The sequence below is a fragment of the Lycorma delicatula genome, chromosome 12 (assembly GCF_047948215.1).
Source record: "Lycorma delicatula isolate Av1 chromosome 12, ASM4794821v1, whole genome shotgun sequence".
NCBI lineage: Eukaryota > Metazoa > Arthropoda > Insecta > Hemiptera > Fulgoridae > Lycorma > Lycorma delicatula.
The window spans coordinates 2,682,492-2,696,313 of NC_134466.1; the positions used below are offsets into that span (position 1 = coordinate 2,682,492).

At 30.3% G+C, this 13,822-nt stretch overlaps 2 protein-coding genes across 2 annotated transcripts in view; one reads left to right on the forward strand and one right to left on the reverse strand.

The window, feature by feature from the left end:
* The window catches only part of LOC142333334 (dynein axonemal heavy chain 10-like), a 363,654-nt gene that overhangs the window by 130,685 nt on the left and 219,147 nt on the right, over window positions 1-13,822 (reverse strand). The window lies entirely within an intron of this gene.
* The window catches only part of LOC142332947 (uncharacterized), a 41,729-nt gene continuing 30,199 nt past the window's right edge, over window positions 2,293-13,822 (forward strand). The window contains exon 1 of the mRNA XM_075379667.1: window positions 2,293-2,571. Within this exon, the coding sequence (XP_075235782.1) occupies window positions 2,293-2,571 (279 nt within the window). The remainder of the gene's footprint in view (window positions 2,572-13,822) is intronic.

A 13,822-nucleotide genomic window follows, 5' to 3' on the forward strand; every position in this document is an offset into this window, starting at 1 on the left:
TTTTCGTGATGTTTAAATTAATTTTCGATGTAAAGAAATTATATTTCTGACTGAAGGCTTGTTTCACCTCTGCTATCTGGCATTTTATTTTGCTCCTGCTACGTCCATCTTTAGTAATTCTACTTCCCAAAGAAAACAAAATTCTTCTACCCCCATAATCTTTTCTCTTCCTATTTTTACATTCAATGGTCCATCTTCATTATGTCTACTACATTTCATTACTTTCCTTTTTTCTTGTTTATTTTCATAAGGTACTTCTTGCGTAGAACTTCATCCGTGCCATGTTTTAGTGGAAATTTACTTGACTGGCAGCATTACTTTAATACATTTAATGACGTAATTCATTCTAGAAATGACCTATCCAATATTAAAAAATTACACTACTTAGTCATCTTTAAGAGATGAGGCCCTTAATATCATCAAAGACTTACCAATTACAAGGGAAAATTATTCAGTCTCCTTAGATCTCCTTAAAAAAAGATATGATAAATGCATGATCTCTGTTCATCTTATTGAAAATATTTTAAAAATTGGTTTCATTGAAAAGGAATCTGCAGATAATTTAGATCATTTTATTAATAAAATTAATTCTTGTATAAGTTCATTGGAGGCAATGAATTTACCTGTTAATCCTAATGAGCTCATTGTTATGCGATTACTAGCATCAAAATTAGACAAAAATACTTACAAAAATTGGAAAGAAAGACTTTCTGATGAAAACTTTCCTAATTTCAAAAACTTTGTTGAGTTTCTTAATAATAGAAGACAAATACTTGAAAATGTTGCAGCTAAACTTGAGTATAATTTGCAATCAAATAACACTCACTCTTTTAACAAACAAGTATTTAACAAACCCTTTAAAGGTCAAGGGAAATATAACAATACAAATAAAATTTGCAGAAGAAATTTAGTTAGTTACCATGCAAATTCAAAAATTATTCAATGTACTATGTGTAAATCCGATCTTTATTTATATACATGTAAAAAATTTCTTGATTTAACAGTAGATGAACGCAAGGAATTTTTAGTCCAGAATAAGTGTTGCTTTAATTGTTTTCGAACAGGTCACTCTGTAAATAATTGTATGAATAAGCATGTTTGTAAAATATGTTGCAAAAAGCATCATTCCTTAATCCATACAGAGGAAATTAATAAATCTAGCTCTAAGCCTGAAAATAATACTTATCGTGCATTAAAATTACAAACAAAAATGTTTTATTGTCTACTGCTGTGTGCAATACTGTGGACAAACATGGAAATTATCAGACATAGAGTGTTGCTTGATTCAGGCAGTCAAGCCAATTTCTGCACAATGGAATTTGCTCGTAAAATTGGGCTAACTAACAAAAAATAGTCTTCCAATTTCTGGAATTAATAACTCATTATGTCAATCAAATTACAGTGTCACAGTTAAACTATACTCTCGCATTGAAAACTTTACATTACATTGTTTGTGCTGTATTACCTAACCTAACTGACAATCTTTCTGCTAAATCATTTTATTCATCATCTTAATTTACCTGAAAACTTATTTCTTGCGGACCCCAAACTTTAACATTTCTTCAAATATTGATGTCCTTTTAGGTGCACAGTACTTCCTAAACCTTATTCTGCTGAATAAATTTTTACGTAACCAGCATTCTCCCTTGATACAAGAAACAAGACTAGGATATATATTAGCTGGAAACCTTCCTTTAAATGTTACACACAACAATTCCGTTTCTTCCCTTTTCATTCGTAATGACAATAAACTTCTTTCATCACAGATAGAAAAATTCTGGGAGGTAGAAGAACCTATTTTAGTCAAACAAATCTTTCATGATAACTCATTATGTGAAAGAAATTTCATAGAAAATACAATTAGAAATAAGGATGGTAGATTTATAGTTACATTACCTCGTAAATCAGATAACATCAAACTTGGTGATTCTCTTAATAACGCCAAAAATAGATTTTTGTCTGTAGAACGTAAGCTTATTCAAGACCTAGTTTTAAGAAGGGATACTCTAATTTTATTAATGAATATATAAACCTTGGTCATATGTCTGAACTTAATTCAAAAAATTTATTGATACCTGACTCAGAAGTTTTTTATCTACCTCATCACGCTGTTTTCAAGGAAACAAGCTTAACAACTTAACTAAGAGTTGTGTTGATGGCTCAACCAAATCCAGCAATGGTCTATCTCTAAATGATACACTAATGATAGGACCTTTGGTCCAACAAGACTTATTTTCAATAATTTTAAGATTTAGAGTCCATAATTATGTTATCACATCTGATATCACAAAAATGTACAGACAGATTCTAGTTACTCAGAAGGACAGTAATTTGCAAAGAATACTGTGGCGTGAAAACCTTGAACAAGACGTAAAGCATTATGCCTTAAGAACAGTAACTTATGGTACAACTAGTGCCTCATTTTTAGCTACTCGTTGTTTAGTTCAAATTGTCAATGACAATAACGATCAATTTCCTAATGCCTGCAGAGCCATATTAAATGATTTTTATGTTGATGACCTTATTGCAGGAGCTGATAGTGTACATGAAATTAAGCAGTTAAAAATTGATGTATGTAACTTATTAAAACAGTATGGCTTTCCCCTTCATAAGTGGTTCTTCAATTGTCAAAATATTTTCTCCACTGATGATACTGTACTATTATTAAATACACCTACCTATATCATTAAATAAAAATGAAAACATACATACTTTAGGTATATTATGGAATAATTACTTAGATAAATTAACCTATGAAGTCAATCAAAGGAAAGTTAAAATATTCACTGACATATTTTATCAATTATTTCTGGTATCTATGATCCATTAGGTCTTATTGGACCCATTATATTTTTATGCAAACATTTAATGCAAAGCCTTTGGCTAGTCAAGTGCAATTGGGATGATACTTTACCCGATAATTTACTATTGCAGTGGCAAATTTTATACAATTTTAAACAATCAATTAAGTTTCGTTAGTTCTATAAATGTTGACATATGTGTAAAAGTTAAACACTGATAGTAGCATCAAATCCTTTCAACTCCATGGATTTGCAGATGCATCTCTTAAGGGTTTCGGATGTTGTATATATATGTTAGAATTACTTACTGTAATGATAAAGTTTCATGTAATTTATTGTGTTCCAAATCACGAGTTGCCCCTTTAAAACAAATGATTCTTCCAAGACTTGAACTCTGTGCTTGTTTGCTCTTATCACGCTTACTTAATCAAGTTACATTACCTTTAAATGAAAGAATCAATGAAATTCATTTATATTCTGATTCCATGATTGCACTCCATTGGATTCATGGTCAATCCACCAATTGGAAAGTGTTTGTAGCCGATCGAGTTTCAGAAATTCAACAGTTGACTTTTAATGCGAAGTGGCATCATATTGAATCACCTTCGAATCCTGCCGATATACTCTCTCGGGGATGTCTTCTGGAAAAATTAATTAATTTTGTATTATGGTGGCATGGTCCAAGCTGGCTTTTGCAAGATTCTTTCTGTTGGCCAACTAATCATCACTTTAATTCTACTGAAACAAAGGTTGATCCTCAATGCCTTGTTGAAAAACTAATTTGTCAACTTCAGGAAAGAAAAACCCACAAATTTATACCATCTTCTGCCAAAGAATTGCTATACACTCTAAAAGAAATTAATGATGTTCAGGAACAAATATTCTTCTCAAGCGTAGACAATTTTTATAATCCTAGTATCCAGTACTTAAGAGTTGTGGAGAACAAGTTTTGATAAAGTTAGTAATTTTCAGTGGATAAATTTATGGACTGAAATTACCTGCTCTGATTTAGAAGAGAGTGCACAAGATGTTAATGAAATTATAAAAGAAGATTCCATAAATATTGGTGACCTATCTGATGAATGTATATTGTCGAACCAGGTAATTCAAAACTAAAAGGTAGGTTTTGGTTCAAGTTCTGAAAAATACCAGATATTATTGAAGAAAAGTGGAATGCAATTGTTAAGGTGTTTTGGAAGACCGATATTTTATGTTTGTGATGTCTTTGCCTGGGACATCTACTCCAGTTGAGAGTTTTTTCAATTACAGAAAACATTTGGTCTGTAGAAAGGAGTAGACTATCAGTATCTACTGCTAACCATCTGCTAAATGTTAAAATTAAGTCAGAATTTTCTTGTTATGAATTTTATGATGTAATTAAAACAAATCTTTTCTGAAAAAGACATGTCTAGTAAAAAATACAACTGAGTAAATAAAGTTTAATGTTTCAGTAAACTGCTAAGACTTTTAAATTATTTCAAAAATATGTTCTGGGTCGGACCCAAAAAAATATGCCAAGCCTAATTTAATTTCACGTAATACACACATTTGTGTAAGTAGACGGTTATGCTGCTAAACTCAACACAGTTGAATATCTGATATAAGTTGGCTGAACATTATTTTTGTAATCAAAATACTATTAACAGAGAACAAAGTCATGATTACATAGTGATATATTTTAACTGCCACAATGTTCAAGGAAAAAGGTATCCATGCAGCTTTAAAACAACACAAAATTCATGAACTTCATAAACAAATTTACAAAATATAGTAACTCAGGAGTGTATGCCGATTGAAATTTAGTAACTTCACAAATATAATATTAGGTAGATTGGATGCAAATTTATTTTCAGATATTTGGAAGATATGCTAGCAATAATGCAGTATTTTTTTAATGAATTTTGTAATTAAATTATAACCAAATATAAATCTGTAGTAATAGTTGATTTTGATTGAACTGTATTTAACTGCAGTTATCTCGCCCCTCACATATTAATCGCAGCATAAATTGAATTCTTTGGGCCATGAACTAACAGATATCTTATGCTGATGTTGTCAGTGGAAAATCTCATTAGACACGATCACAAAATACGAGGCGTGAAAATTCTGGCAACGTTAGGACTGCTACCTAACAAATGTTTTACAGATTTGACGTATTATTGAAGAATGATGGATCACATAATTGATCTTGCGGAAATTATTTCCAGCAAGTGAATCGGGACAATCATTACTAATTTCACTGTAAGATGCAAACAGCTTGTTAGGAGGAAAACTATATTTTTTAAAATATAGCAACATTGATGTAATTTCTGAAGCGAGGTTATTTGCAGAATATCACCCTTAAGTATTTCAATTTTATCAGTCTCAAATAGTACAGAAGGCAATAACGAAAACAAATTTCCTTCCTAAGGTGTCTCTGCCAATGAAACGTTATAGTCCATGAGAAGTTCTGAAAGTGATTGATAAATAAATAAATGCAAATTTAACTCCAGGTTTCAATTTAATCACCAGTCATGTATTAGAAGCATCACCAGAAGCACGTATTAGAAGCATTACAGTCTAATTTTCTATCTTTAAATATATATAAAAATAAATCTATTTTTTAGTTAGTTATTTTCAACATCATTTTATGAATCTGACATTTCTGCAGACTTTTGAAAATACCATAACTATTATGATTCATAAGCTGGTAAATATCTATATGGTGTGAAATCTTACGGATCCATTATTCTCCTTCCAGTGTTTAACTGTTCTTCAGAAGCTGAAATCATTTTTCTTTGATTTTATGAAAGGACAGCCATAGAACAAGTTTTTCCATGTTGTCAGATCGGACAACATTATTTTTGAATCAAAGGAACTGTTTTGACTGTATCTGGATGTTTGATAAGGTGCGGCATTATTTTAAAATGTAAAAAGAAGAAAGCCCTACCATAATGTTTTATAGATAGTTCTATACCTTGAAGTAAGCTGTTTTTAAACTAGATTTAAGATTTTCTCACAGATTTGTACGATATAAAATCCAGTATTCAACAAGGAAGTGTTCTTGGCCCAATATTGTATTAAATGTACACTGCAGATTTGCTTTAAACTGACAGCCATTCTTGTTTATAGAAATCCACGTGTTACCTCAGAGAAACTGTAAATTTTTTAAATAGTCTTTGAAAGCAGTCAGGTTTACTTATGTCACGTTTACAGTATCTAGAAACAACTTCCTATACAGGAATACTCAACGGTAAGTTTTGTTGACATCACTCAAGCAGATGATGTACATAGGATTTTATCTTGACCATCACCTGTACATGAAGAAGCATATACTATCTAAAAAGGAGCATACATCTAAGTCTACAAAAAATTTATCGGTTACTTGGACGCAAATCTAAATGAAATAATTGAGCATTTGAAAGCAAAAACGCTCACAAAAGTGTTATCAGCAACAAGCATATCAAGATCTTAAAACGATTACTGTTATGCATGAAATAATCTAATTCAGTTCAAATTATCAATAAAGAGTAATCAGTTTATCATCAAGTAAAGTGTAATAAAAAAAAAAGAACTAGCTATCTTTCAAATAAGAGTGAGTAATGATTATGAAAAAGGAATAATAAGGAAACTATTTTGAAAGATAAAAAAACAAAAAAAGGAACAACAGAAGGCCAGAAGAAGAAAAACAAAATTGAGCAAAATGTACGGGGAAGAAAAATATAAAGTATTTTTTTTAATAAATATAAATAAAATATTTACCACAAATAATACTGTCACGAGTAAATTTAGAAATAATATAGAAGAAAGAAACTATTATAACAAAAATGGAGTATATCAAATAAAATGTGAGTGTAACAATGATGTATATAGGACAAATGAGATGACAATTTAAAACAGGATTTAATGAAGTATAAAATCATATAAATATGGAAAAAAGGATTCAAATAATGCAACGCATTTGGTACAAAAAAGGACATATTACCAGTGAAATGATAAAAATCCTTAAAAAAATTACACGCAGATAAAGGAAAACTTTTAAATATTCTAGAAGACATGGAAATATTCATGCTGAAATTTAAAGATCAGCTGATAATTAATGTACAAATAAACACTCGATTTGATGTAATTTTTTTATAAAAATTTAAAATTGTTAAAATGAAGAATCAGGATTATTTTCAAGAAATTATATAACTATTAGAGCAGGAGGGACAAAGTAGAATAGACCATGACAGTAGTATGGATGGGTAGTGGGAGTGATATTTATTCGATGATCCCATCTCAGGAAGACTCAGTGCTAAAAGTAGTTAAGAGAATGGAGGTACTCTGAAATGCGTAAACTACAAATGCTAGAGTAACAATGCTAGGACGGGCAGAAAATAACACTCAAATCAATCAACAAAGGCTAATGAACATCCAAATTTTTTAGCACTTAACCTCGCTGATAGTAGTTCATTTTGTAAGATTAAAAAGATACAATTTTATATAATTATAAGATTTTGATTTGATGGTTAAAATTTTGGGTAATTATTGTGTGTAATGTAAAAGTTTTAAATAGTTTAATTATATTAATATTGATGTTGCCATAACCGTGATGACATATCTTATCATTGACACCCTATTCTTCAACTTGTATAATTGCTGTATAAATAGCAAAAATAGTTCTAGAATCAGTAATGGATTTGATAATAAAAAAGTGGGATACATGTACACTTTCAAAGAATAAGATGATAATGAATAATGTATCAGTGACCAGATTTCACAAGTCTTTTGTTACAGGATTGTTTTTAATTTCCTGGGATCATAGCTAAGAGCTATGCTGCAAGAAGTTAAGTATGGTAATCAGTCAAAAATGGGGTATGGGTTTTTTTGCATTTCTTGATGTTCCATGACCCAGGAACCCCAAAAAAAGTGGGGGGTAACATTTTATGTACATATGTACACGTGGATATACATACGATATCTTCTATCGGATCAATATCTCCACAGGGGTGGGGAAGATAGTTTCTTTGGGATCAATTTTCTCAAAATTTTGCCAACATAATCCCGCTTCATATTAAGCTCAGCAAATGTGTGAATGTGTCTCAACCATTTAAAAAGAATTTTGCCCCCAAATTCTCGCTCTTTCTAAAAAATGCGTATTTTTTAATTGGATTTTTTTAATTTTCAATTAAAATATCGACTCTTAAACTTTTTTCATGTATATTTATTTCTCCATGTAGTATGTAGTAACAAGAGTAGTAATGTACGTAGTAATAAGAACCGATGCCAGGAAAGTATAAAACTTTGTCGCCGAGTTTTTTTTATTAGTGAAGAATTTTTATTTCATTTTTCTGTACAGGCATTATATCGGAGAGCAAAAGATGAACTCTGGGTTCACTATAAACCTTTTTTATTCCAACATATTGGAACACAATCTTCTTTAGATTTTTAATGAGAAAGAGAATAAAAAGAAAGAGAAATTTCTGTAATGAAATTTCTTAGCGGCTAATGCATCAAAGAAGATTGCGACTAACCGATTTTTGAGAGTAATTTTATTAATTTTAATTATACGCTTTGTTCAATATCAACTAATAGGATACATAGATTTAAATAAATAATAATTTTCATTATATTAATATTATTAATATAGCAAAATATATAAAATACTAAATAACAAATTATTAAATTTGTGCTTAAATAGTTGGCAGCTCAAAAACATCCACTAGAAACTGTTGATTGGGAATGGTTGCCCCAACAAAACCAAGTAATTATTATTTTGTATTGAATATTGATTCATATTAGAAAAGCCAGGAGGTAAGTAAAGTTTACTTATTTTTTGTGAAATAATGGGACCGAATAATAACTGCCCCGTTGGAATATAGGAAATTAGTCATGATAAACAACAGTCAGATATTCAGAATGATACAGAAGGCATGGGAAACTCATTGGTTCCACACACGTTTGTTTAGTAGAAGCCTTGAGAATCCATGGTGGTTGCTAACTTGCTACCAAATTCCATTGTTTTTTCATATAAGGTGGTTGGTAGTCATTAAAGTTATTTTTATTTAGTGAAAGAAGTGCGTTTTATATACGTGTCGTAAGTATATTAATATAACTAAATATAATAATATAGAAAACTATAATAACACATTTAATAATTAATCACATTTGCATAGCCAGAAGGTAAGAAATACTTACGTATTTTTTGTGAAATTATATAAGCTCACCGGTGATGGAGTCAGACTTTCTAATTAGCTAACGGGAAATTAGTCGTGAACAAGAGACAGATATTCAGAATTATTCTGGAGGCGAAATATTTTATGTATTCGCAAACAAGTATAATAAAAACATTAAACACATTTATGGAAATAGGCAGATTTCGATGTGCTTGTGTTTTTTCAGTTGAAATCATATCCTGCATATATATAATATTTTTGATTAAATTTGATGTAGTGGGGTCATGATTGTACAATTCTCTGAAAGATAGTTGTGGAAGGTTCTTGTAAACTTTCTATAAAAAAGATAATCTCATATTTTCCTGTTAAATTTTTAACTTTTCCACAATGGCTTCTTTGTACCACAGAAAATTAATGCAGTTTGGCTTTACAAGAAACAGTGTAATAAATTTAGATGTTTAGTTAATTGTATGCTTCTCCTGAAATTTTCATGCAAAAAATCAGTAATGTCTTTATTAATGGTGCAAAGGGCTTATGAGAGGCAGTTTTACAAGTTTTCATGTCAAATGTTACTATGTCAGTTAATTAAAAGGGAAAGACGCTTGTCAATTACAGTAGCCAAATAGTATGCTTGTGTTAAAGTATAACATTGAAATGTCATATTATGCTAATCGATAAGTATCAACTCTGGCGTTTGTCAGTCGGACTTGTGTGACAGAGTTATAACTAGGGTCAGCTTAGGACACTCCTTTTTGACTCGTGTTCTTCTAATAGTTCATGGAAGACAGCCTTATTTTATGTTACTGGCATCTTAACTCTTGAATAATCTTTTTACCTAAAATTAAACTAAAAATTAAATTTTCATCTTTTATACAAGTGAATTTGCTTCCATTAATACTTAAAAAGCATGCAATAATCTTTGTTTAATTTAGCATCGAAGTCTATATACCTTGCCTTAAATAAAGGTGACTAACATATTCATTTTATACCCACATTTAACATCGTTTATGAAAATATTTTATTAAAAGAGTTCAAAGCTATCCTTGCCTTTATCAAGCATGTTCAGTTACGAGAAACTTTGTTATAGGTTTCGATAATCCTTATTCTGTGTCACTGCATTTTTGTTTCCATTAAGTTAAAAACATAAAACCTAGTTATTGTAAGAATTCTTAATTATTCTATTCATTATGATATTTTTATTTGCTGTTTGTTGCTCACATATAATCATTTTGCATTTATGTCTAGCTTGAGATATTTTGATTTATGGTGTAAAAAACATTTTAGTAGAGTATAGGACGGTAAATAGCTTTGTTTAACCGATTGCATCTAACATTTTGTACAGCAATACGTAACAAATAAAATACAGTGAGCAGGTGCCTCACGCCTTAAATGAAGGTGACTAACATAGTCATTTTATACCCACATTTAACATTGTTTATAAAAATGTTTTATAACAGTGCAAAGCTATCCTTGCCTTTATGAACCTTGTTTAGTTTGTTACAGAAACTTTGTTATAGGTTTTGATAATCCTTATTCTATGACATTTTTGTTTCCAAACAAGGTTGATGTGTTTTTTTATATTTACACCAACAACCTGTTTCTTTTACCAAACCATTTAGATTGTGGTTAAGATCATTTTTCTATTGATCTATTTACTGAAAATGCCTACAATATTTCACTTTTCTGGAACTATCATGTGTGATTATATATTGAAAGGTTCCAGTTGAATATTATTATAGAAGTACTCACATGGATGAGTTATTTCTATGAAAACCAATTTGTTTTATCATTGTAAGAAAAGTAGATGTATTTTTAATATTTGTTAATTATATAAAGATAATAAATTATTATTATTATTTTATGTTTTGCTGCAGAGTATCGATGCACAAACTGATAGTTCATTTTTTGATGAAGATCCATTATCTTTGAGTATTAAAAAAGAAATCAAGCATGAAACAGAGCGAACAGAACATTTGATTGCTCCTGTTGCTATGACAGATGATAAACCGACAACATCTAGACAAGTAAGATATTTTCATTTACTTTTTGACGGTTTACCTAATATTTAGCATTCTAGTTTAACACTAGATATTTTGATTAAAAGCTTAAAAAAGTGATACCAAACTGTATGTGAAATGATAAAACAGTATGTGTAGGATAGTACGATTGACAAGTCACTCCTGAAAACTCGTGGCTTTTGATAAAGAATAAACATTCCGAGCGAGGTTTTATAAAAGGTCTCTTGTTTCTTTCTTCATATTGCCAAAATATACTGTTCCTCATCACGCAACAAACCTACTGAAATGCAGCTTATATATTCTTGCAAGTAAATTTATAATCTATTCACAGAAACCAGTTTTATGAAGAACATTGTTGTCCTCAGAGAAACTACTTCATTGTGTCTCTTATGGTACTGTAAATGTGGCACAGCCATAACAAATTCTGTAACATATCAAACTGTTTACTACCTCCCAACAGACAGCATGTTATATTATTGCTGTTAAAACATCCATAAAACATAGAAATGAATAAACATAAGAAATATTGTACTTCTTAATACCATTCTTATTGATCTTTGATAACAGCCATGAGGCTACTCTTCCAGGATCTATAATTCATGCATAGTTTTTAGTATGGTATTTATGAGGGTTCCTTGTGATTTTTAATGTGGTTTTATGCCATTTCTCTAGGATTTTTCAGTATTCCTTGATTAGAATCTTTTTTTCATGTGTTTTAAATTATAATCGGTAATTATAATAAAATGATTATACAATAGTAATAATAGTACTGCATGATATAAACCTGAAAATTAGTAGAATGTATTGATATGCCACTATTTTTTAGTAAAAAAATTGCTTTTTTGAAGCCATGGTGTGCATCAGCTTACTCAAAACAATTTCGTAGAGTTTCTTTGCACAGATAATTTTAGAAAACTTCTGTTTTAAGTACATGAACCAGGAGTATTTTCAATGTCCTTGACGAAATTGTTCATTAATCCTAGTTTGATATGTAACAGAGGTAGATACACCTTTTTAGGCTTTTCTTTTCTAATAAATGTTTTTCTGTCCCTACTATCCCATTCACACAATAAACAACAGTAGTTTATGTAACCAAGCCGCAAACCACTAAATATAAATGCAATCGCTTTCAAATCACCACAAATACTACATTTATATACTGCATATTGAAGCTTTTCCAATATAGATTTAATATTTTTTAAGTTTCTTTCATAGTAGCAGAGTGGGCCACAGGTACTGACGGGAATTTATTGCCATTATGCAGAAGCCGGCTTTTAAACTAACTTTAGAAGAATCTATGAACAAGTGCCATTCTGTTGGGTTATGTTCATTACAAAGTGGCTGCATAAGAGAAGAAATGTCATTACAAAACGCTAAGGCATTTTCTTCAGAAAAACAACTTTAAATTCAGAATGATGATTACGATAAGTTCTACATTTCATTGTATTCCTTTGAAGAAGATTCCATCCTTTTTGCCGGGAAGCAAGCATTCCAGACTGTTTTTTTGATACTTTAAATCTTTTATGAGTTCGTTAAGATTTACTTTAATCAGTAAATGAGGCTCAGATGAAATGCTTTGTTCATAAGTTGTATCACCAGAATCTGTTTATTTTTCTTTCTTACTTCCACCAGACTCTGAGCTCCCTTCATCTAATGTCACATGTTCTGGAGACTTTGGTGTTGTCAATTCTTTGCAGTATGGATCTGTTCTCATTGCGGATTGTAAGTTTGATTACAACACTCTATGTTTTGATTTTGATGTAATCCCTTTAATGTTTGCTAAGCAGAAATAACAGTCGGAAGAGTGATTTTTGGGTTCCTCCAAATCATAGGGATAGCAATGGCATATAGCGTGTGGCATTTCTCCACACAGTGAGAAACCTAGAACATGATAAACAACAGATGTATGGGACCCAGGCCCTTGTTTTCAAGTTCAAGAAAGTAATAAATAATTTGGAAAACTGCAACCAGTGAACATTGCATTAATAATTTTTTAATCCATAAATTTGCAAAAAAGTAGAAGTTACATTTTGCACAAAACCCCTCAAAGAATGATAAGATAGAGATCTAAAAGTACTCGAGTAAAACTCAAAATTATAAGTATAATTTATTTTTTAATGATTTCTCAATTTAAGTTGAAGCTTAACAGATAATCATATAAACACATCACGAGATAACTGAATTTTAATGAGTGGTAGTATTTTAAATCTAGTTTTAAAATAACTATTTTTTCTTACTTAGTTTTGTTAGAACCAAGGGTTTTACAGAATTGTAAAACAGCTTATACTAACAATGCTGAACATGTGCCTCACCTCATCCAGTGAGGTGATTGCAGATTCTTCTTTCCTTTTATTCAACTGAGTTTTGTAAACAGTAAACTAACCCGTGGTACAATGAGATGTTGTACTATACAATTCCTTAAAAAATCAGGTTTTCTTTAAATTTGTATTTCTAAATTCCCTGCCCTTGCAGATCTGAAATCGCCATAAAAGTAGCTATAAGACTCCATTGAATGAAAGCAACATGTAAGTGGCATCAGCCACAATAATTACTTTATTCAAATTAATAATACTCACTATACAATTAGTTCCTTTCAAGGTGTCACTAGTAGGGTGGATTTACATTTTAGTAGGTTTGACATATAAATTTACAAAGAAGTATGATTAGCTCACAGAAGAAAGTAACGGAATACAACTTCACTTTTAAATTTCTTAAGGAACCTCATCATGGGATTCTTTTATCATGAGATTGATTTTGCAAATTCAAGTGCCAAATATCTCATGTAATGTTGCCAATAACGATGGTCAACATGATTTTTGTCTCATGAGTACCAGTAGGTGTATTTAATGCAATTCTTTATCCTGTT